Source organism: Oxyura jamaicensis, chromosome Z, assembly GCF_011077185.1.
Source record: "Oxyura jamaicensis isolate SHBP4307 breed ruddy duck chromosome Z, BPBGC_Ojam_1.0, whole genome shotgun sequence".
NCBI lineage: Eukaryota > Metazoa > Chordata > Aves > Anseriformes > Anatidae > Oxyura > Oxyura jamaicensis.
This window is the reverse complement of record NC_048926.1, coordinates 16,138,611-16,166,209: the sequence shown is the minus strand read 5'-3', so window position 1 is coordinate 16,166,209 and position 27,599 is coordinate 16,138,611. Positions and strand designations below refer to the sequence as shown.

At 37.6% G+C, this 27,599-nt stretch overlaps 1 protein-coding gene across 1 annotated transcript in view; it reads left to right on the top strand.

Moving 5' to 3' along the window:
• The window catches only part of HCN1 (hyperpolarization activated cyclic nucleotide gated potassium channel 1), a 195,327-nt gene that overhangs the window by 140,509 nt on the left and 27,219 nt on the right, over window positions 1-27,599 (top strand). The window contains exon 5 of the mRNA XM_035310079.1: window positions 23,182-23,328. Within this exon, the coding sequence (XP_035165970.1) occupies window positions 23,182-23,328 (147 nt within the window). The remainder of the gene's footprint in view (window positions 1-23,181; window positions 23,329-27,599) is intronic.

Below are 27,599 nucleotides of genomic sequence, written 5' to 3'. Positions count from 1 at the left end.
CATAAGGGTGCGGTTCAGAAAAAAATATCGAGATAGTTTCAAAGGGGGCAACTGTAATTCAAAACAACATGCTTGTACTTATAAATGTGTAAATTCTTTTACTTGTGTGATTTTTCTTTAAATATCTTGATGCATAATTACATCATCATGAATTTAACCCTCTGACATCTAAAGGAATGTGTAAATGCAACCTCTTCGAGCTCAACTGCCAGTGTGGACTGCACTGGGAGAGACTTATGTGTTGAATGTGAAAATATTTGTCATGTCAGGATAGGGCCTTTATTAGCATCATTAGCTTTCTCTTTCTGTTTATTTTATTAATTTTCATTTCTTATAATTACCTGAATTTTTGCACATAGTTGCGATATTTAATTTGACCTTGAACTTACCTGCTTTTGAACTGCAAAACAATAGGTATTATTACAAGAAAACAGGACAAAAACTATTGACCCTCTCTCCCTAAAAAAAAATCAGAAGATACTTAAGCTAAACAATACAGCAATGACAAAATAATTATGTTGTGTTATCATGTGCAACTGATTAGGGTAAGACATCAGGAGAAAAAAATAAATCAGAATACTCTCACCAGGCTGCTCTCCTGTTTTGTTCTGGTACTTGGTTATTGTGGTTCAGCTTCTTGTTACGGTCAGTCTTTCTCAGGTAATCATTTTGGTTATTTTTGCCTTGTATCTTTAAAAAGGTAACTGATTCCTCACGTCTCGTAAGCCAAGTGCTATCCATCCGGCTGCATCATACCTATGCCAAGCTATAATAGACTCCCACTGCTTCTAAAATGACAGACAGGACTTCCTTTGATTTATTGCTGTGCTGTGGGTAATTTACCTATAAAGTGTTCTGCTGTCTTGCATCATGGATTAGGTTTCTAACAGCTTTCCATATGAAAATTCAGAGCAAGCTCATTACGATTTAAGCCATGTTCATGACAGCTATATAAAATTAGCCATGAAGATATGCAGTTATTATAGATCCGGATTTTATAAAATTTTTTTTTTTTTTTTTTTTTTTTTTTTAATCATAGCTTTATATATATATATATTTACGTTTAAAGGGAAAAAAAAATGAAGAACTAACTTCTCTTTTTCAAAGTCTCTGTTAGAGACAACTCTGTGATTCACACAGGAGTAACTAGCAGCAATTATCCCAGTAACACTAATTTGATTGTGTTTGTGTCCTGCACGTGCAGAAGGAAATAGCACTCAATGTTATCTAATATGACATTATTAGTGAGAAAATAGTCTCTGCTGTGTAGATTCTTTTGTTTCCTTGGCCGTGCTAGAGAGGAAGGAAAGAATTTTATCTTGACTCTTAAATAATAATTCTGTCCTGACCTCACCCTCTTTCCTGAAGACTGAGTAATTAAAGCATGTCTTCCTTGAAAACATAGTTATTTCTATAACTAAGATATGCAGTATACATTTATAAAGGCCATGGGGTGTGTGGAACAGCAGTAGAAATGAAACCTGTTCTCAGCAAAAGAACATTTCAAACAGTCTTTTGCATTGTATCGTGTGCTAAATCATCGTTTTTTCCAAGTAGTTATTAACCTTGAAACAATACAGTAACACAAATTCAAGAAGTTTCTATTTGAAAAGAGACAAGCTTCTATTAAAATAGAAACTCAGTAATAATGTGAAGGTAAAATGTTTTTATCTCCATGTTTTCATACAATGTACTAGACTTACCCTTTACAGCAGATTTTTGCAAGCTAAACACTAAGTATTTATTAAAAGCACAATGAAAGCAGATCTTTTCATAAAAATCCCCAATGCTTTGAGCTGGCATTGTATAGTTTGGGTTTATGAAAATGTCATTTTCATGTAAGCATCTGTAAAGTCTCCTTCTAGAAAAAAATATTTATTTATGGGCTGCTCTTTGTTATAGACCGAGCTGGCTGAACATATTTCTTCGCTGCAGAATTTGGTGAAAATGTAAAAATAATGTTATAATATTTCAAAAACAAAACAAAGAAACGAAAACAACCATTGAACATTTTTAAAAGAAAACTGAAGGCAACTGGTTCTTTGGTTGTTTCCTATTATACATTTGATAGTAGCTAGTTTAGCAGAGTTTAATGGAATCTGTTTTCCTAATTAAGATATTTCTCTACCCTTTTTATTTATTTATTTTTAATATAGGTCTTTCTTTTCTTCTGACCTATAGATAACATAAGTAAGAGAAGGGTGATCACATGCAAAAAAGTCTTTATTGATGCAGAATATCAGGAGTTTTTCAGCCCTCCTTTGGGCAGCATCAGAAGATAAACATGGGCTAAACTCCTGAGGAGGTATCTGAGGAGATAAACTCCTCAGCCAGGAATACCAACACTACCAGAGGCAGCCCAAAATGCTGACATAAAGGCAAATCAAGCCAGGAAAGAGGAACTGAGGTCTGATCGCTGTAATAGAAGTAGTAGGTAGGCATCTTTGACTTTTACCTATGGCATGCTGGGAAAGAAAAAAAAGGAACAGAAAGCAGCAAGAGCCAAAGGGGCGGTGGAGTGGGAGGAGTGGGGTTATGAGGAGGTGGAAGAACAGGAATGCATAGGGAGAGGGTCTTTTGATGTATTTTAAGGAGGAACTGTGATAGGCATAAGAGACTATAGTGGAGGATTTATTGATGGGCATTGACTTCATCTGCTGAGTAAAGCCTCAGATCAGACAGTAGTTAAGCTTCTCTGGAATAAATTCAGAAAACACTTGTCATGTTCTCCATTTTCTTGGGCAAAGAGGCAGAGATGAGACTTTTATTTCCATCTGTGTTATGCCCACTTTGAGTGCTAGCAGCTTTTGTAAGTGGCTAGTGCAAATAAGATAATAGAAGAGACCCAAGGTGAGAATTATCAACACAGTGGTCAGAGTGACCTGATGCCAGCAAACTCAGGTGGTGAGATTCTGGGTTGCATATGCAGAAAAGATGTGATAGCAACTGATAGTCCCTGCTCCATCAAGTGGACCAAAAGAACAACATTTACTGTTCAGATGGTCTTACTAAAAAAAAAATAAATAAATAAAAATCTGCAAGTAAGTAAAAGAAGAACTATAAAAAGAGAAAAAGAGATTTAAAACTCTAATGAGGTATATTGGACCATTGATTTCAGAACAAAACTATTAAAATCCGTGAGTAACAGAATAAAAAACAATGGCACAATAAAACCACTACCGTATATAACTCAACAAATGAAAATATAATTCTTTACTACCAAAAGGTCATGTTTTAAATTTTTATTTCCAAAATATTTAAGAACTCAGCTTCCTCCTCTGTAGAGTGATTCCCATGATTTGGGGAAAGATAGGAAAGAACAATGTAATCTGGCTGCTGTAAGCTGGGTCAAACAGTGCCAAAGCCAGAAATTATTTAGGACAGCAGGAAAACATCATCTTGTCTCCTACATCAAACATATGAGAAAAATTATTCTAATTTTTTTTTTTTTTTTTTTTTTTTTTTTTTCCCAAATGCAGTCTCTGCCTTCAGCAGAGAATATCTGTCCTCTTTTTCCTCTAAACCTGCAAGAGAAACTGTCTGATTTGTGGGGTTGAGAAAAGATAGGGCCCTGATGTAAACCTTCCATCAGACTTGCCATAGTAGGAAAATAAAGCTTTCACTCTTCCGAAGGATGCTGTGCCAGTTATGGCAATGAAGTGACAGCTTCCCAAGGGAGGGTGCAGTGGTGTAATTACATAGAATGATGTGGCAAAGCAGGAAAAAAAATAATTAGAAAAAAGTTAATAATGAAGGCATTGTTCTGTGGCACATCTATTAACATTAGGTGTATGCTCCATTGCATGTGACATTTCAGTTTGTGGTACAGTGATGAACAGAAGAAGAAATAGTCCTGTCACAGACTGAGAAAATGACTATCCACAGCGACTGAAGGGAATTCCTCTGCAAAGTGTCTTGGCTTTCTACATAGCACCATGGCTAAAGGCACCAAATCGTTCCAAACAGAGTTTAACTTTACCACTTACATTATATGCAACTTTACTGGGTAGCACAGAGGACTTCTGTGCTGGCCATCAGTTTGAGAAAATGTCAGTATCAAACGTGAAATGTAGAAGGAAACAAAAGCTTATATTTGTCTTGGCTGCTTCTCTAACCCTTAAAACCCTTAGATTGTTGCAGATTATTATTATATATGTTAATTATTTATAGCAAGATTCTCAGATAACACTCAAGTTTTTGCCTGAGAAATATTTTGTTTCAGTAGTTCTCAGGAACTAGAATCATGGAGCCCATTTAGTATGCAAAATTGTAATGCTTTATCTATGTAGATTTAAAATATATTCATTTTTGAAGACTGTACAAAATAAAACTGTAGAAAACTTATATAAAGAGAATGATAACTTCAGAGTTGATAATTCTTGTGTTTTGTTAATGCTGCATTCACTGAAAATAAGTTATGTCAATGAAATTCGTGGCACAAGTAAAATAATTAAAATAAGTAAAAAAAAATAATAATACAATACATACATATATACAGGTATGCTTAGAAATCTATTCAAACATTTCTAAAACACTAATTTTCAAGTGTCAACATAGATTTTTTGTGCCCATGACTGTTTTTATACTGTCTTTAAAACATTAAAATTCTTCCAGCTATATTTTCACATTCTCTTAAAAATAAAATAGAAATTAAAAATTCTTTTTTTCTCAGGACAGCTTGTTACCTGTGTTTTTCATACAGCCTGCATGATGCTTTCTTTACAAGGGATGCACTACCATTCTCTTTGAAAAGTTTTTCCACTATTTCATGGCCATTTCATGAAACTGTGGTCTAGACCACAGAGTCGCTTAAGACTGAAAATGGTATTTAGAATGGTAGCTCAACATAATGCTGGGCTGAGATTATTAATCACATATGAAACAAATAGCCTCGGAGTCTATCACACTGAGAGACAGTGGTACTATAACGCAAAGTACTTCTCTTGCTATGGGGAAAAAAAAAAAAAAAAAAAAAAAAAAAAAGAAGCTATCTTATTTCTTATTCTAGCCTAAAACCAAGCAAAAATCTGCTAGAATTTCTGATGCTGAAGAGAGTTCTCTAAAAAATATTTAAGGTGGAAGTATATAAGGTGGGAAGTATTGTTAGTTTATCTGTTTAAGTAAAGTTATAAACCTTATAATTAATCATGGAATAGTATGAGTTGGAAGGGACCTTAAAGATCACTCAGTTCCAACCCCCTTACTATGGGCAGGAACACCTCCCACCAGACCAAATTGCTCAAAGCCCCATCCAGCCTGGCCTTGAACACCTTCAGGGATGGAGCATCCACAGCTTCACCACCCTCAGAGTCAGGGTGGTGATGTCAATTTACTTCTTTTAATGTCAATTTACCTTCTTTTATTTTAAAGCCATTTTTCTTTGTCGTATCACTCTACTCCCTGACAAAGAGTCCCTCCCCAGCTTTCCTGTAGGCCCCTGTTAGGTGTTGGAAATTTGTTGTGATAAGGTCTCCCTGGAGCCTTCTCTTCTCCAAGCTGAACAACCCCAACTCCCTCAGACTGTCCTTGTAGGAGGGTGCTCCAGCCCCTTGATCATCTTTGTGGTCCTTCTCTGGACTCAGTCGAAGAAGTCCATTCCCTTATGTTGTGGGACCCAGAACAGAATGCAGTATGCTAGAGGTCTCATGAGACCTCTCTCATGAGAGGAGAGCAGAGTAGGAAAATAACCTCCCTTGACCTGCTAGCTTGACTAGGAGATATTAATTGATGAACACACTGCGTTGGCTATTCTGTCCCTGATAGACTCCATTGCTCTCTTAATTCTCATTTTCATTCAGATTAGAGAACTACTGTTAAGTCTTAATAAGACTTAGTAAGTTTTTCTGTATCTAGCAAATAAGATCCATACTTTTAGAATACAGGGAAAAGCATGCTGTAGCTCACAGGTTTCCGCTACAGCTATCAGATCTGTAATGACTGCTTTTCCAGAAACTACAAAAGATTGCTGGGAATACTACTATACTGCCATAACTCTAGAGCTGTTGTTTGTCAGAGAAGCCTTCAGGTGCCATAAGTTCATTTCCCTAAGGATGTCTCTGAAGTGTTCACACTTCAAGACTAAATAAATACAAGTTTAAGGGAAACAGAAGAAAAGAAAATTACAGATATTCTATAAGAATGAATGAAACACAACACCAGGGAACAAGGAGAGCAATTTGTCAGGCTGTTGGATGGAGGCTCTTGCAATTGTTGGTGCAGAAAACTCAGAATTGTAGATGCCAGGTGTTATTGTTTCTTAACCCCAGTGACTGAGGTTAAGCTGGAGACTTGAACAGAGTCTGATAAAACACTGAAGATGATCTGAAAGAATCAATTATAACCTCAATTTTATATGTGGAAGGGCCCTTTGCATCATGCAGTAGCAAACTGTATGCTCAAATAACATACACAAGGAGGTTTCAGAGTGTATATGTTAATCAATGGATCATCAAGTAATAGTATTTATTATTAGTGAGCTTTCTGGCCTCCTTTAAGCTCCTGCAGATTCTTTAAAAAAATAAAAACAGCAACAACAACAACAACAACAAAAACTCATTGCTGCAGGTAGCACATATTCAGGTGCTGCTTATGTGTTAAATGAGGTGGATTAATTGCAGCTCTGCAGCTCGTGGCCCTGTGCAGTCTTCTTACCCAAGAGCAGAATCTGCATAGCATGAATCTCTGGTTGAGTTTTCCACTGCCTAGCTTCTGTATAAATTGTTATAATATATTGGAAAAGCAAAGTGAAATATGACTTCCTACATCTCTGTTTCTATCTCTATGAAGAAAAAGAGAAGTTTCTTGCTCTTTTTCTAGTTTGATATGTGTTTATTATGTAGAAGAGACACAGAGATGCCTAGCATAGAAAAGCCATTTTCTCATCATGAAGAGACTGCTGTGAAATGAGGAAACATCAGTTTCAGGTCTCTGGTCAGAAGTCAAGAAAATTGGTACATCATATAACTGAGTAACTGGACCATCTTTGTTCACTGAAGAATCTCTTTTGTCTCTCACTTTGGCTTTGTACAGGTCTTCTTTTGCATGATAAACTTCATGCCATGCAAATTTCTTTGAACTGCACCCATTTAAATGCAAGTTCTTGTTGATGAATTGGCATTTTCCTGTAATTAATACAAGAAAACTGGTGAGCCATAAGTCTTATCAGAGCCAGAACTTCCAGGATCAGCAGCTGTAATATGTCAGTGTTTCTATCTTACTCATGCTGGTGCTGCTAGGGACGCAGATGTTGGCAAAACACCAAGCAGATGTAACAATTACGGTGCTAATAAAACTTTTTTTTTCTTTTCATTACAGCTATTTAACAATAGATATAATGTAATATAATTTCAGCCTAATTATTCCTTTTTCTGTATTCCTTTTCTTAATTACTGTTTCAAATTGCTTCTTGAAATAACTGTATTTCATATGTGCAAGATGCTAATCAATTAAGCATGCGGATTTAGCTGAATACATTGTAGCACGTGCTGAATTTAGCATTATGCAATGTTTATGTATTGCAGAATCAATAGGGTGAGAAGAAACACATGCCATGGGAAACCTCTGTTCCTGAGATTCAGACCTCATAGGCATTGCTGGGAAAAAAATAATAATAAAAAAAATCACATGAAAGTAGGTTATTGACACTTGACTTGCCACCCTGTGCTCAGAGTCATAGTCAAAGAGAGGTGTAGTGTGCATTTAGTGACTGTGCACAGGTATCCCCACCACAGGTACTTGATCAAGCCTAAAGTTATGTTTGTGCCCAACACTTTGTGCCCAACACTGAAGGAGTGACATAATAGAGATTAGCTGCTCTCACATCCTTGCTTCCCCTGGAGCAGTACTCCTGTCTCAAATCCCGTCACTCCAGACTCTTCTTTAATGTATATTCTTTTTTATCAGCACAGGCAAATTAAAAATTTATATATATATATATATATAAATAAAAAGATAAGGAAAATTGTATGAGATGACTGGATAGGTATTAAATTTCACTTCATAACTGGCAGCTTTGGAGGAGACCATTATGGCATATCTGATATTTTGAAATAAACTGTCATCTGTACATTATTTTTATCATTAAAATATAAAATTATCCAGCTTTAGACTTGATACAGTTTCACCTGTAGTATCATAGAAAAGAGATGCTTTTATTTTCATTCCTCAGGCTTTGATAGTTGTTTCATCAAATCAGAGTTCTGTCATTGCCTCTGTGAAGAGAGGAACTGAGCTTGGTTTTCATGATCCTTCCCTCCCGCTTTTAAAACAGGAAAACATAGATTTGCACAAGATAATGAACAGAGTAAGGAAACAAAATCTCTTTAGAAAATTCACTATAAATTAATTTATCTCAGTTAAACTAATTGAAAAGAACAATAATAAGAGATTATTTGTTTTGTGCCAATTTAAAGGAAATGTTTAATTTTGGGGGGTAATTAGTGACAAATAGTTAAAAGACAATAGTTTTTTAACCTAAACAAAATCACTTTGGTTCCCACCAATGTTAAAGAATGCTAAAATGAACCTATCCCACCATTCAGCAAGGAAACTTAATTTTTTGTTTGATATACCATTGACTATAAACTAGGTTGTCGGTGTCTTTGTGTGTGTGTGTGTGTGTGTCTGTGTGTGTTTTCTGTGAAAATATCTGTATGCTAACCAGAGTAGCAATGTGGAAAGCAGAAGATAGAAATAACTGTAGCTTCTTTGCGATTTCAGCCATTCAAGTGACTGTGATGGATGGGTAACCTTATTACTTTGCTTATACCAAAATATAAGTAAGGGTTGATTTGCAGCATCAGCACCACTGTTTGGTATTTTTCTAAATACAGTCAGATTCCTGGTCACTTGAGAAACCATTTTACAGACCATCTGTGCTTATTCATTTTTTGGTGTTTGTAGTTATTATCAAAGATAATCATCATGGAAGTGACTGTTGAGGTTAGTGCTAACTTCAGATTTTACCTAGTATTCTGTTAGAGACATTCCTTCTGTGCCTTGACAGACAAATCTAAATTTCACTTGGCTTATGAAAAAAACTGCAATTTTAGTCCAAAGAGAAATGGGAGATATTTATGAAATGCAAGTCATTACTTCTGTGAATTTTGTCGGAGGAATAAAAGATGGACAGGCATCTGAGACTTATCCCCACTTGAAACATGGAGATATTTCAACATTCAAAAGCTTTCTTACTTTTTTCCTATCTCAGGTTATAATATTCACCTAATAATCCCAGACAAAACTAGGATGAAAAGGTGAATGTATAAAATGTGCAAACAATAAACTTAGTATTACCCTTGAAAGTGGCATAGCAATATTTATTGATTCCTGGTAGATTTTACAGTAGATGAGGTAAGAGCCCATGGCCAAGTGCAGGAAAACTGTCTGCAGTCATCTAATAAATATGAAGCAGGAACCCAAAGAGATGCTTTTTAGTTTTTGGATAAATCTGATGATTCTACTCCAATACAAATGAAAAAAGTTGTTGTGATATGGAAGGGAATGAGCACTGCAAATTGCAAGTGTGTAGTAGCAGCTACTTAAGGTACTACTCTTAAATCCTGGCAAGACTGAATAGAAGTTGAGTTTAAACACTTTAGGAATTTCTATCGAGAATACTTTACAGTTTACAAATACATTTTTTAGCCTTTATCTTCTATCTGTCCTTCAGTAATCTAAAAGCTCAGGTGCTCAATCAAGTACAGCAGATAAAAGCTTAGACAATGTTGTGTTTGTATAACATGAGGATCATGTAATAACAGGGAATACTTGTTAGCAACGTATGATTCCCTTCCTTTAGAAGAGAGCTGATCAGTGAACATTCTCCACTTTAATCTACCTGCTGGTAAGTGAAGCTTCAGGGCAGAGGCATTGGCACAGCTGAGACAATGCAACAGACCCAGAATATTATTGTTGGGTTCTCTAACTGTGGATCAAGGCATACACACAGTCGGTGAATGACTGTTGACAGCAGAAGAAGATAGTAACTCTGGAGACCCAGCAGATGGGTTCATTACATAGCATCATTTTCACTATGAGATGGAAAAACTGCATGTAACAGTATCCCTCAGTATTGATAGGACCTGACTGGACTGCCACTGTCAAACAGTGGATGGGACAAAATTAGGAGTCCCCATCTTTTTTAAGTAGGAATACTGGTTTTGTCTCCTTTACACCACTGTGTGTCAGGAATAATGCTTGCAGTTGATGACAAACTAAGGAGTTAAAGAAGAGAAAAATATCAGGTTCTCAGAATAAATGTGACGAGAGAAAATTGAATTGAAAATCTTTTAAATATCCATTAATAAATATAAGATATACAATTCTTCTCATTCATTTCCCATTAATCCATAACTTAATGCCTTTTATTATTATTTTAACGTAGAAGCCACTTATAAAGTTAGACTGAAAGTTCTTGCAAAAGGAAAGCAACACACAGCCTATGATTATCTTCTAGGCTGTCTGTGATTATCCCATGCTATTCAGATGATCTCTGGGAGAATCAAGCCTCAGGAATTTTTTCAGACATTATTTTTATTTTTACAGACTGAGATTATTCATGTGGCTCAGCTCTAGTGACTTGGAACAATTGAACATCTGGGTTAATAAATCATTCTAAAAGTTTGTAAATAATTTACATTCAAATTTCTCAAATGAAATGATTGAGTGAAACTAACGAATTTTTTAATTCCTGTGACAGTGAGATAGCTATCATAATGGAGGGGAAAGTGCCACATTACACATGAAATTACATATTTTATTCTGACATAGTTTGTAAATACCATCTTATAGGTAATGTGTATTAGAATATATAGAATTAAATTTGAATTCCTTATGAAGAATTTTAGCAAAGTGATTCAAAATATACAATTTCTATATTCACAATAGTGTAGTTAAGTGGAAATTACATATTTTCCTTTTATCTTTGCACAGTCTTTTGCACAGACTTTGCACAGACTTTTGCCAAGCTTATTCATTTAATATTAAGAAATACACTTGGCTGAAAGATTTTTTTAAAGCGATGTTGCTCCCTTTAGATAAGGCGAAAAAGCATTTCCCCTTTATATTCATTCAGTACACTCATTCATTAAAATTACAGTTATTCTTCTGACATAGATTGAAATCTCAACAAATTAAATTTAGATATATTGCATAAAATTAATTGGCTGTGAATTTTTGGTCTGATGAAACTTCAGTCTGCATTTTTTAAAATTCCTTCATCAATGTAATTTGAGTGTTAAGGTTCAACTGAACACCAAATTTAAGTACAGTAGACATTACAGATATTTCAGTGAATTTTAAAACATAATGATAATTTGTTATGTTTCATTTTTAGTTGGGAATTGAAGTTTACTGAATATTTCATAGTTTCTGAAATTCTATGATTATTTGCTTTCCAAGTCCACTTACAGATTTAATAGTTTTGAGAAAGGGGCTATAAAACCTCTCATGGAGTTAACATGGAAAAGCCTCTCACTGGCTCTTTCTCTTTGCAAATTCTTTGGGGTTATTGTTCAATTCTGTCTGTGTCCCCATACAGCTGTCTTTATCTCTAGAGCTGTATATTAATGCTGCTTGCTGGAAAAGGGTGTTTTTTAATGTCCAACTGGCTTTCCACAAAGCAAAATTTTCCACAAAAAAAATCAACCTCTTCACACTCCAAGAAAATATTAACCACTTTCCTAAAAGTGGCCTTCTCCTTTTTCTAATAAAATAAAATACAGAAATATATATATCTGTATATATATATATATATATAAATATATATATGTAATTTCTTGTTGGCTTCAATTATTTTACATTTCATTTTGGATAGCTGCAATATTAAAATGTATTTGCCTAAACCACTAGTGCACATACCATGTTCTGTATATGGAGATCCCTGTTGAACCTCCTCTCTTTTCCTGAAAATTCATCTGCCTGCTACATCTCTAGCAAGGGGCCTAAAACTCCATGAATAAGCAAGGGGCCTAAAACTCCATGAATAAGCAAGTTAATATGAAAATGAGACAATGTTATATGTTTAGATGTTCTGAATCAATTCTGTCCTGCTGCCCCATGAACTAGTTTATAAAGTCTTTCACATTTTCCTTCACTGGAAAAATAAATGAAATTTTCTATATGTAGAAAATACAATCTTGTGTCCAGCAAAATAAAGGGTAATAGGGGTAATAGGAGAGGTATAGCTCCTCAGTTATTCCAGCTAAATTTTCAAGGACCTACAGCATCATAGCACAAAAAAAAAAAGAAAAAAAAAAAAAAAAAAAAAAAAAAAAAGATTGTGTCATCAATGATGCATGCTCATATTTTGTGGAAATCACAGGAATTACATATGAGTTCCTAAAGTGAACTTTCTCAGGGTTTAAAAAATGTTGGAGAATTGTTTCATAAAACTATAAACTGTGTATTTGCAGAAATACTTTTCCAAAAAAAAGCTGTTTGAATAATATGTAAATACTTAGCTGTGTCTTTTACTTGAAAACCTGTTAAGATGAGCTAGTGTTTGAAATGTCATGCACTCTGACAGGTAAGATAACTGACAGCCATCTGAGGTCTTAATTCCAGTCAATAATAAAAGGTTAGACAGAAGAGAAATTTTATATTTGTGTTGCTTTATTAAAATTAAATATTTAATATCTCAGACAGATCAGTAGTTTAGTTCATTTTGTCAGTAGTTATTTGATGAAGCTTTGGCATACTAAATTAATTTGCCTCATGCTGATTCAGAAAGAACTTCATTTATTGCCCTCCCAGTGTAGAGTATCCATCTGCTTTTTCCAGTAGGAATTTAAAACACAAATGTAAAATCCTCACCTGGAATTTGGTAAGTGAAGATTAATTGGTTCCTCTCTCTAGCATTTGCTTTCATCTCCTGATAACCAAATTTATTAAATTTACTATTTTCAATTTAAATTTTTAAAAGAACAATTGCATAGGAAAATGATTGAGCTAGAAAGCAATTATTTTATTATTTTTCCGTTGGATGAGATGCTATATATATGTGTATCACCAATAGAAAGGTTCATATTTTAGAATCACCAAATTATTATTTTAAAACATAGAGTTATAAATATGTGTTACTGAGCTAATAGCCATTTCATCTAACACAGCTAATTTATTAGTGATAGTCATTTGGACCTCTCACCGGGTCAATGAAGAGAGAGATAAGCATGACAAAGGTGAATATATTTCATCAGTGCAAGACATGAATTTTGGAATGAGATGAATTGTCCCTTATCTCTTTCCAGTTACAATAGAGAAGGCTGGGGTAACTGGTTTGAATTAGACACATGACTAGAAAGTTGAACATAGGTATTACATTAATAACTAATAACTTCCCAATCTTTTTGTCATTTCACATTTTCAACACTATTTAGCACAGGAAGAGACCAGTCTAAGTTTTGCAATTCTAAATTTCTCTTGAATGTCCTGCTTTGATGATAGGCTGATTCACTGTCTTTTGAATTGCTTGAAAGTAGAATTAGATGAAAATTCATGAAGAAAATTATCCAAGTGTAATGTGTAATGTATGTGTAAGAGGTCTTCAGTATATCTTCTGTGTGTCACCTGCTATGTAGACCATAACCTGTTATCTACACAAAAAACTGATTTGCTTTAGGTAATGTAGACTTCATCCTGCTCTTGCAAGAAAAGCTGTTTTAAGAGAATTTCCTCTGCTTTTTCATGTACTGCTGCCATTCATTCTCCCATTGAGCTTGTGGGCCCATCACAGTGTTTTCCAAAGGTCAGGCTGGAGCAAGTCTTTCAGAAAAACACCTAAAAGAATGGTACTGTCACAAGGCTTGCATAGCACCTCAAGGAACACTCCTCAAGGTGAGCTCATTGACGGTATGGCGTAAAGCCTCAGATGCTAGTAATACAGAAAAATCAACATACTTTACAGTACAGTTTACAGTTTATCAGTACAGTTTTGAGGGAATCCAGTTGATTAAGCTGATCACAAAATGACTGCAAACAACCATCTGAAAGCATCATAGGCTTTTGGTGTTCCAGTAGATAACAAAGAAATACAGGTACAATCTGAGACTAAAATAGTATGTACAGTTCTAGTCATTAAAGGCGGAGAAAGATGCACTCAAGCTAGAAGGGATGAAAAAGTAGAGGTCTAGTATGCTGACTTCTGATGAAAAAGTAGAATAGACTACTTGGATGAGGTTAGGAAGAGATGTGATTCCCATCTATAAAAAAAGATGTGATTCCCATCTATAGTAGTCTATCCAAGTAGAATAGACTACTTGGATGAGGTTAGGAAGAGATGTGATTCCCATCTATAAAAGAGATATGATTCCCATCTACTCTGGGGAGACATACCAAGGGACGGTGGCTTTTGGAGCTGCTGCATAAATTTCTCCTAAGCATTCATTGATTTACACTGTCTGTGCATATATTTAGACTGAAATTTAGGGGAGAGTATATTTAGGTTAGATATATGGAAGGAATTATTTCTTGTGAGGGTGTTGAGGCACTGGAACAGGTTGCCCAGAGAAGCTGTGGATGCCCCATACCTGTGAGTGTTGAAGACTGGGTTGGATAGGGCTTTAAGCTATCTGGTCTGGTGGGAGGTGTCCTCACCCATGGCAGGGAGATTGGAATCAGATGATCTTTAAGGTCCCTTCTGACCCAATTCATTCTAAGATTATATGTTTCTTTGATTCTATTTCATATTGCTATATGGTTTAATGTATGTAAGAATGAATTAAGTGCTGTAGAAATTAGTAGAACTCTAAACATTTTTTCAGCTAAAAAGATAAATCATAGTTACAAAATACTAAAAGGAAAGGCCCTGGAAAGCTCAACTTGCCAATTGATATAGGTATATTAAAATACTTTGTGAAAGATGAATATTCCAGTTTCTGTTACACTGGTTTTTCTAATGTTTTTCTATGTACAAGAATCACAGAATCACAGAATAGTCTAGGTTGGAAGAGACCTCCAAGATCACCGAGTCCAACCTCTGACCTAACGCTAACAAATCTTCCACTAAACCGTATCCCTAAGCTCTACATTTAAACGTCTTTTAAAGACCTCCAGGGATGGTGACTCAACCACTTCCCTGGGCAGCCTATTCCAGTGACTAACAACCCTTTCAGTAAAGAAGTTCTTCCTAATATCTAACCTAAACCTCCCTTGACGCAACTTAGCCCATTCCCCCTCGTCCTGTCACCAGGCATGTGGGAGAATAGACCAACCCCCACCTCGCTACAGCCTCCTTTCAGGTACCTGTAGAGTGCAATAAGGTCATTCCTGAGCCTCCTCTTCTCCAGGCTAAACAGTCCCAGCTCCCTCAGCCGCTCCTCATAAGCCTTGTTCTTCAGACCCTTCACCAGCTTCGTAGCCCTTCTCTGGACTCGCTCGAGCACCTCCATGTCCTCCCTGTAGCGAGGGGCCCAAAACTGAACGCAGTACTCGAGGTGCGGCCTCACCAGAGCCGAGTACAGGGGGACAATCACTTCCCTGGACCTGCTGGCCACACTGTTTCTTATGCAAGCCAGGATGCTGCTGGCCTTCTTGGCCACCTGAGCACAGTGCTGGCTCATATTCAGCCAACTGTCAACCACTACTCCCAGGTCCTTCTCTGCCAGGCAGCTTTCTAACCACACATCTCCCAGGCTGTAGCTCTGTTTGGGGTTGTTGTGCCCCAGGTGCAGGACCCGGCACTTAGCCTTGTTGAACTTCATACTGTTGGCCTCGGCCCATTGGTCCAGCCTATCCAGATCCTTCCTACCCTTGAGCAGATCGACACACTCACCTAACTTGGTGTCATCTGCAAACTTGCTGAGGGTGCACTCGATCCCCTCGTACAGATCATCGATAAAGATGTTAAAGAGGACTGGCCCCAGTACCGAGCCCTGGGGGACTCCGCTAGTGACCAGCCTCCAACTGGATTTGACTCCATTCACCCTAACTCTCTGGGCCCAGCCATCCAGCCAGCTCTTAACCCAACGAAGTATACGCCAGTCCAAGCCATGAGCAGCCAGTTTCCTGAGGAGAATGCTGTGGGGAACGGTGTCAAATGCTTTACTGAAGTCAAGGTAGACCACGTCCACAGCCTTTCCCTCATCCACTAAGCGTGTCACCTTGTCATAGAAGGAGATCAGGTTCGTCAAGCAGGACCTGCCCTTCATAAACCCATGCTGACTAGGCCTGATTGCCTGCTTGCCCTGCAAGTGCCGCATGATGACACTCAAGATAATCTGCACCATGAGCTTCCATGGAACTGAGGTCAAACTAACAGGCCTACAGTTCCCTGGGTCTACCCTCCGGCCCTTCTTGTAGATGGGCGTCACATTTGCTAGCCGCCAGTCAAGTGGGACCTCCCCCAATAGCCAGGACTGCCGATAAATGATGGAAAGCGGCTTGGCCAGCTCTTCTGCCAGTTCTCTCAATACCCTTGGGTGGATCCCATCCGGCCCCATTGACTTGCGTGCATCCAAATGCTGTAGCAGGTTGCCAACCATTTCCTCGTGGATTGTGGGGGCCACATTCTGCTACAGACTGAGGCAAAGAAGGCGTTAAGCACCTCAGCTTTTTCCTCATCTTGGTTACTAAGTTTCCCCCAAATCCAGTAAAGGGTGGAGATTCTCTTTACTACTCCTTTTTGTGTTGATGTATTTATAAAAACATTTTTGTTGTCTTTAACAGCAGTGGCCAGATTGAGCTCCAGATGAGCTTTTGCCTTTCTGATTTTGTCCCTGCACCGCCTCACAGCATCCTTGTAGTCCCCCTGAGTGGCCCGCCCTCTTTTCCAAAGATTATAAACCCTCTTTTTTCTCCTAAGTTCAAGCCACAGCTCTCTGCTCAGCCAGGCTGGTCTTCTTCCACGCCGGCTCGTCTTCGGGCACATGGGACAGACCGCTCCTGAGCCATTAAGATTTCTTTCTTGAAGAGCGCCCAGCCCTCCTGGGCTCCTCTGTCTTTCAGAACCACCTCCCAAGGGACTCTGCCAACCAGTGTCTTGAACAGCTCAAAGTCAGCCCTCCAGAAGTCCAAGACAGCGGTTTTACTGGTCCCCTTCCTGACTTCGCTGAGTAGGGATCAAGGATCCCATGAATATTTTTATGGTTGAAATAGCAAAAACCAATTATTAGTGGATAGTGCTTTTCAATATAAAAATCTGTGAAATATTACTTAACTTTGAAATCCACTTTTTTCTTGCCTATTCCAGCAATTTTATTTGTTAACTGTGCAGCATTTATGGACATTTTCATTTCAGTGATGAATTCAAAACACTGGGATAAAAATTACTGAAATTATAGCAAGGTAATATATATGTCAGATGAACATATTTTCTTATTTTGGGACAAAAAATTCAATATTGATCTTTAAAGAGAGAGAGGGATGGTGTCATCAGACACATAGTATTCCTTCCAGATAGAAAAATATTTCATAGAATCATAGAACATCTCGTGTTAGAAGGGAACCACAAGATCCTCAAGTCCAGTTTCTGTCTCCACACAGGACCATCCAAAAATCAGACCATGGGTCTGAGAGCATTGTCCAAACTCTTCTTAAACTCCAGCAGCTTGGTGCTGTGACCACAGCCCTGGGGAGCTTGCCCCAGAGCCCGACAACCCTCTGGGTGAAGAATCTTTCCCTAACACCCAGTCTGACCCTCCCCTGTCCTGTGCTCTTAAGAGGTGGTACTTAAAAAGTATTTGTATAGATAACAAAATCATTTAAAATTACCTAAAGTAGGATATGTAAGGTTTGTGGTCTCCATACTTCAGATAAGCCAACTGTTATGGAGAAGACAGAAAGGTTGCAATATTTTCCTTTATAACAGTCATTTACATCATTATGTATTAACAGGTTTTCTAAAGCAGTCTGGAACATTTCAAGAAGCCATATTGAAGCCAACTGTACCATGTTTAGGGTTTATGAAAATAAAATCATAGTTGGGTATCACAACTATCACAATAAAGATATCACAATAAAAAACAATGATGGTCTAATCTTACAAGCTTTGTCTGAGCTTTCCTTTGTCTTTCCTTGTCTTCATCCAGCACAAGCTCTGGTGAAGAGCCTGGATTCCTGTTATTTCTCTCCCCTGGAATCAGAGGTAGTTTGTCACTGTGTTTTTGTCTGACATCCCAATAGAAAGATTGTGAAGAAGAGTCTGCTGGGCAAATGCACACATGGGGAATCCTTTACTAATCACCTTCCCTTGAAAATGTAGTCCATGTCAGGCTCCTCCATGTCAGGCAATTTGAGATTCAAAGATGAAATTTTAACACAATTATTTCTATATTTAGTGTAGTCAGTGGTTGTGTAGCATAAGAATAACCCCCAAAAGAAAAATATAGTCAGGTTTGAAGGAACTTGCTGTGGCTCTAAAATTTATTTCACACAGTTGTAGAGTTGTAAGAAAAGCACAGGATGATTTAAGTGTCAGAAGGAATGGATTATTCACGATCAGCTACAGCTCTTTAAAATGCAATACAAACACAAAATTTTGACAAACTTTAACATCACTGACAATTTTTTAAACTACTTCAGATGTGAAATCCCACTTAGACAAACCATGAGAAGCTAATCAATATTCAATATGCATATTTATTCAAGGAATTCACAGTCCTAATATGAATTTTTAAAACTTTTTTTGATATTAAAAAAAAAAAGAAATTATCTTGATGTGAACTGGGTTGTTCTCATGAGTATAAATAAATTTAAAAAAAAATTAAAAGTCAAAGTGCGTACATTTCTAACCATTATTGATATAATTATTGATATTTTGATATTGATATCTGTGGTACCCAAAGAGAAACTTTCCTCCAAAACTAACTTGGAACATTTTTTTTTTTTTTTTTTTTACGGGGAAAAAAAAATATTTTTGCTTTCTCTGTGCATCTTCATTTAATAAAATTAAAGTATGACAAGCCACAGCGACAACTAATCTTGGAAACTCTCAATATTGACAATAACTTATAGCAGGCAGAACTAAAAATAAATGTTCTTTCCTGACCAGGAACAATATTGTTGAAATAAAAAATAAATAAATTAAACAAAAAAAAAAAAAAAAAAGAAATCATGAGTTAATGAAAGATATAATTTGCTAAAGAACGGAATAAGTTAAATGTTTTGATGGATCACTTCATGTGAATAACAGGATAGAATGTCAAGAAGGGAGGAGCAGTAACATGAATGATGCAGAATAAGACACAGAAAAAGAATAGAAATAGGTTTATTACAGAGTGATAATATACTGTGCGCTCACAGGATCAGATTTTTTGACAAAGAAACATTTTAGATGGTTAAATATTTCTGTGAGACTTTAAATTTCTAATTGTAGATACTAAGAGCAAATGTTTCTAATATGCAGATATCCCAATTATTCCATGAATTATTCCATTGGAAACATTTTAAGAGAGGGTAGTGATAAACACTACATTCCTAGTTTTATTTTTTCTATCTCCCTAAAATTCTCATGTGTAAGCATAATTGCTGGTAGAGAAAAGAACTAGTTTGCGTGGGAGAAAGGACCTATTCAAATAACAGCATTAATGACAGGGAGCAGTGTAAATTGCTGGCAAAGCAAATTGCTTTTAGCATAAATGTTCTCTTCTACAAGGTTATTCTGATACAAATGTCCTTTGCAATTCTCTTACACTATACCCTGTATATCTGAAATGAATTTACATTTTTGATTAGTGAAGATTATTCTTTATTAACATTGCTCAAGTATGTTAGAATGCAAATAAGATTGGGTAGAGGAGTTCAGCCCTGTGCTATGGAGTATATGGTGAATTCCTTTCCCTATCTCTGTGTTATGACGCATTACATGTTCTTCTTAATAAGGCCACAGTGATAGTGGGCTGGACAGTGCAGCCTCTTCTCTCTGGCTTTGGAGAAAATGCAGAAAAGTCAACACAGCAGCCCTCAGTGAGACACACAGAGCATTGGGTGATCTCATCTTCCTTCTCTCCAATAAATCCATGCCTAGAATGGCTGCAACTGATTAGTAGGATAATTTTATTATCAATACGTTGTTTATGTGAGGACATGACTGTCTTCCAGTGTCCCAGAACTCTGATTCATACCCAGAATACATGGATAGGTTTTTCCTTATCATTGCAGAAAACACTGATGAGCATGCAAATTTAAATCTCATTTTGAAGGATAGGGGAAAGAATTCTTGCTTCAGAGGTGCAAATGAGTTGTACAGAGGTTACTTCAGACTTGCATATTCATCATACATTGTTAAATATTTTATGCAAAGTAACTTTCTTCTCACTTAAGTGTATTATATGTGTGACTCCTTCTAATCTTTTGCCACTTTGAAAAAAAAAAAAAAAAAAAAAGAAATGATTTTCAAATCCAGCAGAGACAACAGAGTTCAATTACACGAGTTAAATGATATATGCTACAGTTCATAAGGAGTGCATGCGCATTGTAAATTCATTTAATTGGTCTACTGAGATGCTAGTCCTAATTAAGTCTGCATTGACTTTTTCACTGAATATGGTTAAAATTTCAAAGTTAAGGATGAAAAGATTAATTAAAAAATAAATAAAAGAAGATTGTATACTTAAGGAAATAAAATTTCTGCCAAGTTTTAACTCACCTGTAAGTCTGGGAGGGGTTTTCTCCTTCTGTGTCTCAGTGTCTTATCCTCTTCAGCTGTGCCATGGATGGTGATCTGATAGCCAAACATATTGAGAGGATGTACTTTTCCATTTGGGGTTTACACAGTTTCTCTGTTTTGTGGGTCTCAGATACATCGTACAGTATAATTGTATACATGTACAACTCTGAATATGTTAGCTCTGGGACTTTACTGAAAATTGTGCTATTCAAAAGAGGTTTTGAAGAAGGAAAGCAAATGGTCCCACATGATATCCTAATCTCTAAATTGGAAAGATATGGATTAGAAGGGTGGACCATCTGGTAGATAAGGAATTGGCTTAATGACAGCACCCAGAGAGTGGTGGTCAAAGGTTCTATGTCTAGGTGGAGGCCGGTGACAAGTGGTATCCCTCAGGGTTCTTTCTTGGGACTGGTGCTTTCAAATAACTTCACAAATGACATAGAAAATGGGATTGACATAGACAATTGGATTGAGTGCACCCTAAGAAAATTTTCTGAAGACACCATGCTGAGTAGTGCAGTGGATACCAAAGAAGGAAGAGATGCCATTGAAAGTGACCTGGACAGGCTGGGAAAGTGGGCCCATGAGAACCACATGAAGTTCAACAAGTCTAAGTGCAAAGTACCGCACTTGGGTTAGGCAATCCCAGACAGAAGTACGGACTAGGAGAAGACCTCATGGAGAGCAGACCTGTGGAGAAGGGTTTTGGGGTTCTGAAGGATGACAGACTTGACATGAGCCAGCAGTGGGCACTTGCAGCCCAGAAGGCCAGCTGCATCCTGGGCTGCATCAAAAGAGAAGTGACCAGCAGGTGGAGGGAGGTGACTGTGGCCCTCTACTCTGGCTTTATGAAACCCCACCTGGAATGCTGTGTCCAGGTTTGGGGCCCTCTGTAAAGGAAGGATGTGGCCCTTTTAGAGGGAGTCCAGAGGAGGGCCATGAGGATGATCAGAGGGCTGGAGCTCCTATGAAGAAAGGCTGAGTGACCTGTTGATCAGCCTAGAGAAGAGAAGGTTCTGGGGAGACCTCACCGTGACCTTTCAACACATAAAGGGCTCTTATAAAAAAGATTGAGAAGGACCCTTTACTCAAGTAGGTAATGATAGGACAAGGAGGGATGGTATTAAACTAAAAGAGGATAGATTTAGACTAGAAGTTAGGAGGAAATATTTGCCTGGAGAAGTTGTGGATGCCCGATCCCTGAAGGGTTTCAAGGCCAAGCTGAATGTGGCCTTGGCCAACATGATCTAGTGGGTGGCATCTCTGCCTATGGCAGGGGGGTTGGAGTTAGATGTTCTTTAAAGTCTTTTCCAATCTGAGCCATTTTATGATTCTATGACTCAAACAAAGCAGGAGACAGGGCAGAGGACTAGCAAAAGCAAGGAAATCTAGCACACAAGGTAAATCAAGTCAGGTCCTCTTAGTGTCCCGGATACTAGCATCTCTGTCTTTCCCCTCTTTCTATTTCCTGATGCCCTGCCTCTTTTACCAGTTTACCTTTCTCTTCTCTTCTTCCTCCTGAGGAATACTTTTACATTATTGTCTTTATAGATTTTTTTTCTTCAATCACTTTATAAACATACACAGCATTAATATGTGTATATCTGCAGCATATCCAGTTTCTGAAATTTCAGCCTGTAAGCTCTCTCTGAACATAACACTAGAGACAGACACTACACTATCCCTGTCTGCTGCATGGACTGAGCTAGAAATGATGGTGATGCAGTTTCACAACTGTGCAGCTGGGAGTTTAGGGAACTCAAGACAAGTGTGAGGGTTTGTATTCTAAAACTGTCCTGGTTTTGGCTAGGATAGAGTTAATTTTCCTCCTAGTAGCTGGTATGGTAGGATGAGAATAATGTTGATAACATGCAGATGTTTTAATTGTTGCGGAATAGTGCTTACACTAGGCCAAGGACTTTTCAGCTTCTCACTCTGTCCTGCCAGTGAGAAGACTGGGAGTACAGCAAGAGCTGGGAGGGGACAGAACAAGGACAGCTGGCCCAAACTGGCCAAAGAGATATTCCATACCAAATAACATCATGCTGAACAATTAATATGAGATGGCTGGCTGAGGTAGGGGGACTGGCTGCTCGGGGCATTGGTCAGCGGGTGGTGAGCAATTTCATTGTGCATCACTTGTTTTGTACACATTAGTAGTAGTAGTACTATTATTATAATAAGCTGTCTCTCTCTCAACCCACAAACTTTCTTTCTTGTTTTTATTTTTTTTTTTTATTTTCTTCCCCATCCCACAGAGGGATGGGGGAGGGTGAGCTAATGGCTGTGTGTTGCTTAGCTGTTGGTCGAGTTAAACCACTAAAAAAACTGATATATTAATATGGATATTAACATCATGACTAAAGGCAGTTTCCATTATTTTCAGCACTTGTGTAGTCACTTGTGCAGCAGTAACACTAAACTAATTTTTGTGTTAGGGTCCTCTGGCAAATGGAATCTTTATAAAAGTATACAAAACTTAAGCAGATACATGAATGAATTTTCATTTTTTAGGTTCCTGACAGAGTAAAAAGCTGCAGAGATTGCTAATTCCTATTGTTTTCTTCTTCTGACAGTATAAACAAGTGGAACAGTACATGTCATTCCACAAGTTACCTGCTGAAATGCGCCAGAAGATCCACGATTACTATGAGCACCGCTACCAAGGCAAGATCTTTGATGAAGAAAACATTCTCAATGAGCTCAATGATCCCCTTAGGGAGGTAAGATTTAAGTGTTCAAGTGTTTTTTCTTGGTATGGAAAACTTTCACGTCTTTGTTGTTTCTCTGTTAAAATGCTGTTTCTAATACTGTTCTATAAAAATTAATCTGACTATCTATGTACTCAAGGACCAGAAGAATGAACTTTACATTAGACCAACACAAAGATTAAAATTTTATTCTTTAATTGTTGAGAGAAACTCATGGTCTTTTCCCATTATTTAAGGCACTGGACTAGAATGGTCTTGGGTGAAAAGCTTTTCTTGCCCTCCTACTTGCTAACAAGGTAGCTGTGCAGGAAAAAACACTGAAAGACACCAGAGAAGGAAAGATGTTGTACTTCATTCTGTGAAGAAGAGTCCTTTGTTAAGATGCTCTTAAACTGAGATGAAAAGTAAGAACTGGATGGTTACAGTGAGGGAAGAGATTACTCAATGAACCCAATGAATCTGCCTGAATTCTGGCAGCAACTTCTGCACCATGCCCTGAAAAAACCACTTGGATATTTGCTTAGTTGAGTAGTTTCAAATTCTATTTTAGTTACCACTTCAGTATGCATAGTTTTGTAGTGCAGGTAGTGACTTTTTGGTGTTACTAATGGATAATAAATTAGACCTTTTTAAAGTCAGAGAACTTTTTTTTTTTTTTTTTTTTTTTTTTTTTTTTTTCCTAATTGGACAGAAAATACCATCTTTCATCATGATAACAGCAGAAAGCTATAACATCCAGGTGATAGCAGAGATACCCTAGCTGCATTATTTCAGGAACAAATCTTTGCTGAATTTCTTAAGTTTTTAATGAATTCTGCATTTTATTATACCTTGAGTTTAGTATATGCAGTGGGTTTACGTGGCAATGTTTTGTTAGCAGGGGGCCATAGGGGCGGCTTCTGTAAGAAGGATCTAGAAGCTGCCTCATGTTTGGTAAGGGCCCCACTGCTGACCAGAGCTGAGCCAATAAGTGATGTTGTTTTGCACCTCTGTGAGAGCATATTTAAGACAGGGAAATAAGAATGGTGCGCCACACAGCAGCTGGGAGAGTGAGAGGAGTGAGGAACAGCCTTGCAGGTGCCAAGGTCAGTGAAGAAGGAGGGGTAGAGGTGCTCCAGGCACTGGAGCAGAAGTCCCCAGAGGCCTGTGGTGAGGACCATGGTGAAGCAGGGTTCCATGCTGCAGCCCGTGGAGGAGACCACAGTGTAGCAGGTGGACCTGCACTGACAGAGACTGCGGCCTGTGGAAGACCCCTGCCAGAGCAGATTCCGGGCCAGACCTATAGGTCATGGAGAGGAGACCACACAGGAACAGGTGACCTGGCAGGAGCTGTTGCCTGTGGGGGACTCAGGTTGGAGCAGTTTACTCCTGAGGGATGGATCCCATGGTACAGAGCCATATCTGGAGCAGTTCTTGAAGAGCTGCTGCCTGTGGGAAGCCCAAGCCGGATCAGTTCAGCAAGGACTGCATCCCATGGGAGGGACTCCACAGCACAGGGGACGAGAGTGACCAAGAAGGAGCAGCAGAGAAGAAGCGCTATAGACTGACCATAATCCCCATTCCCCCGTTCCGCTGTGCCACTCAGGGGGAGGAGGAGGTGGAAGAGGGTGGATGTGGGGGGAAGGTGATTTTAGTTTCTTTCCTTTGTTTCTCACTTCTCTAGCTTGTTAGTAATAGGCAATAAATCTTACTGTCTCCCTATGCTGAGTCTGTTTTGCCCATCAAGATAATTACTGCGCAATCTCCTCGTCCTTATCTCAACCCTTGAGCCCCTTTCATCATATTTTCTCCCTATTCCTCTTTGAGGAGGGGGAGTGAGAGAGCGGTTGTGGTGGAGCTTGGCCGCCCACCCAAGTAAAACCACCACAGTATAGGGTAACAAATATTTTGAATCGCCACAGCGCATACTTAGCATGATGCAAGCAGCCTCTTATGAAGATATTTAACTAAAACCCTTACTTCCTAACTTACAGTAAGCAGAAAAGAAACCACACAAAATACTGCATAGCTATAGCATGAACATTATCAAAAGCAATGAAAAAGTTGCAGTGCTTTCAATTTTGCTTGTTTTCAACCATTCAAGTTTAATGTACGGGCTGAAATTTTTCACAGTTAAGCTTTAATTTTAATTCCCTTTTTTTTAATTCCATTTTTCGAAAATTTTTGACTTTTTTTTTTTTTTTTTTAGCAGAAAAATAGTTATGCAAGATATAAATTTCACCATTCAACCATTAAAAAGTAGCTAAAGGGTATACAATTAGGAATACAAATCTGGTGTAAAATTAATTCTTACATGATAAATACTATTAATAAGTTTGTATTTGCTTATAGTAAACGTAATATTTTTTTGGCAAAGAAAAGGATGGGTGTTCATTTGACTCAACTTCTGGAAACTTTATACAGAGTATTTGTAGTAAATTGGATGAGCAGAATAATGAAAAGGTAAGAAATGTTTTCCTGTATACGGATGAGAGGTGGGCTTTTTTCGGTAGCAGCAAATAGAGTTATGTTCGTAGAATCATAAAATCTCATAGAATCATAGGATGGCTTGGGTTGGAAGAGACCTTAAAGATCATAGGAAGTGATGCCACCCACTAGATCACGTTGGCCAAGGCCACATCCAGCCTGGCCTAGAACACCTCTAGGAATGGGGCATCCACAACTTCCCTGGACAACTCATTACAGTGCCTCTCCACCCTTCTACAGTAAAGAATTTCCTCCTAATGTCTAGTCTAAATCTATCCCCTTTTAGTCTAAGTAATATGGTTTAGTGGAGGATTTGTTAGTGTTAGGTCAGAGGTTGGACTAGGTGATCTTGGAGGTCTCTTCCAACCTAGATGATTTTGTGACTCTGAGATCCCCCCTTGTTCTATCATTATCTACTCTATTAAAGGGTTCTTCTCGATCATTTTTATAAGTGCCTGTTACGTACTGAAAGGCTGCAGTGAGGTCTCCCTGCAACCTTCCCTTCTCTAGGCTGAACATCATCAGGTCACTAAAGCCTTTCTTCATAGGAGAATTATTGTGGGGAATTAACTAGGGCTTTATACTAAAAGCAAGAAAAAGATCCTGAACATTTCTGAATTTTCCAAGCTCTCCATGTGTTTCATATCTGAGTAAAGTGATTGAAAACCAAGTGGAAGCTGACCTGTTTAAAGCTTATATGTATAGAGACTCACTTCAATGGAAAGGAACTAAGTTAGACATTTGCTAATCTTCACCCTGATTATGTTAGCAACACTATTTTGGTATACTAGACCCACGGTAATGTAATTACTCTCACCTATACAAACTCTAACTGTTTTAACCATGCATTGTTGTATGTAGTGTGCTATTAGCTGCTCATAAGGAAAGGTGCCCTCTGAGTAAAGTAAAGAATTAAAGATCTGTTTTCATTCAATGCAGAAATTTCAGTAGAAAGCATTGAAGAAGCACCCTTCCTCACAAGTAGAGTTATCTGACAGTAGCTGTCCAGCCTTCTGGGGAATCATGGTAAGGAGACTCCTGGCAGTAACATTTCCTGTAGAGTTGGAAAATTCTAATTTGCTTCTACCAGGTTACACAGGGTTGGATTCATATAACCTATCTGTAGCTCTGTACAAGGTCTGCATCACATCTGAGCTAATCATCAAGCTCCCTCTGCACCTACACCCCCCCTCTTCCCCCCGAGATACTAATTGTAGAAAAAAAAACTAGCTTAGAAAGAAAAGCTACATCTTCAAACAGCTGTTGCCTTGCAAGATAAGTTCCACATTTACATATTTAAAATTACAATACACATTTACAATAATTTCCACCTTTCCACACATTTACAAACTATCTAATTTCCTCATTTCTTTAGGTAGTAATTAATTAGCAAACTGTATTAATTAGCATGCTTCCCTTACATACATATTGGCTTTGGTTCCTTAGCGGATAGAGACGTGAATTTTTCTAAAGTTCACATTTTTTAACTCAGATACGTGCATGAAAATCTTCTGAAATTGTAAGGCTCTTGTCAAGAGCAACAAGAGATGGTACAGACAAAAAGAGAGGAAGGTAGAGGAAAGAGAGGAAAGAGAGAAAGAGAGAAAGAGAGAGAGAGAGAGAGAGAGAGAGAAAGAAAGAAAGAAAGAAAGAAAGAAAGAAAGAAAGAAAGAAAGAAAGAAAGAAAGAAAGAAAGAAAGAAAGAAAGAAAGAAAGAAAGAAAGAAAGAAAGAAAGAAAGAAAGAAAGAAAGAAAGAAAGAAAGAAAGAAAGAAAGAAAGAAAGAAAGAAAGAAAGAAAGAAAGAAAGAAAGAAAGA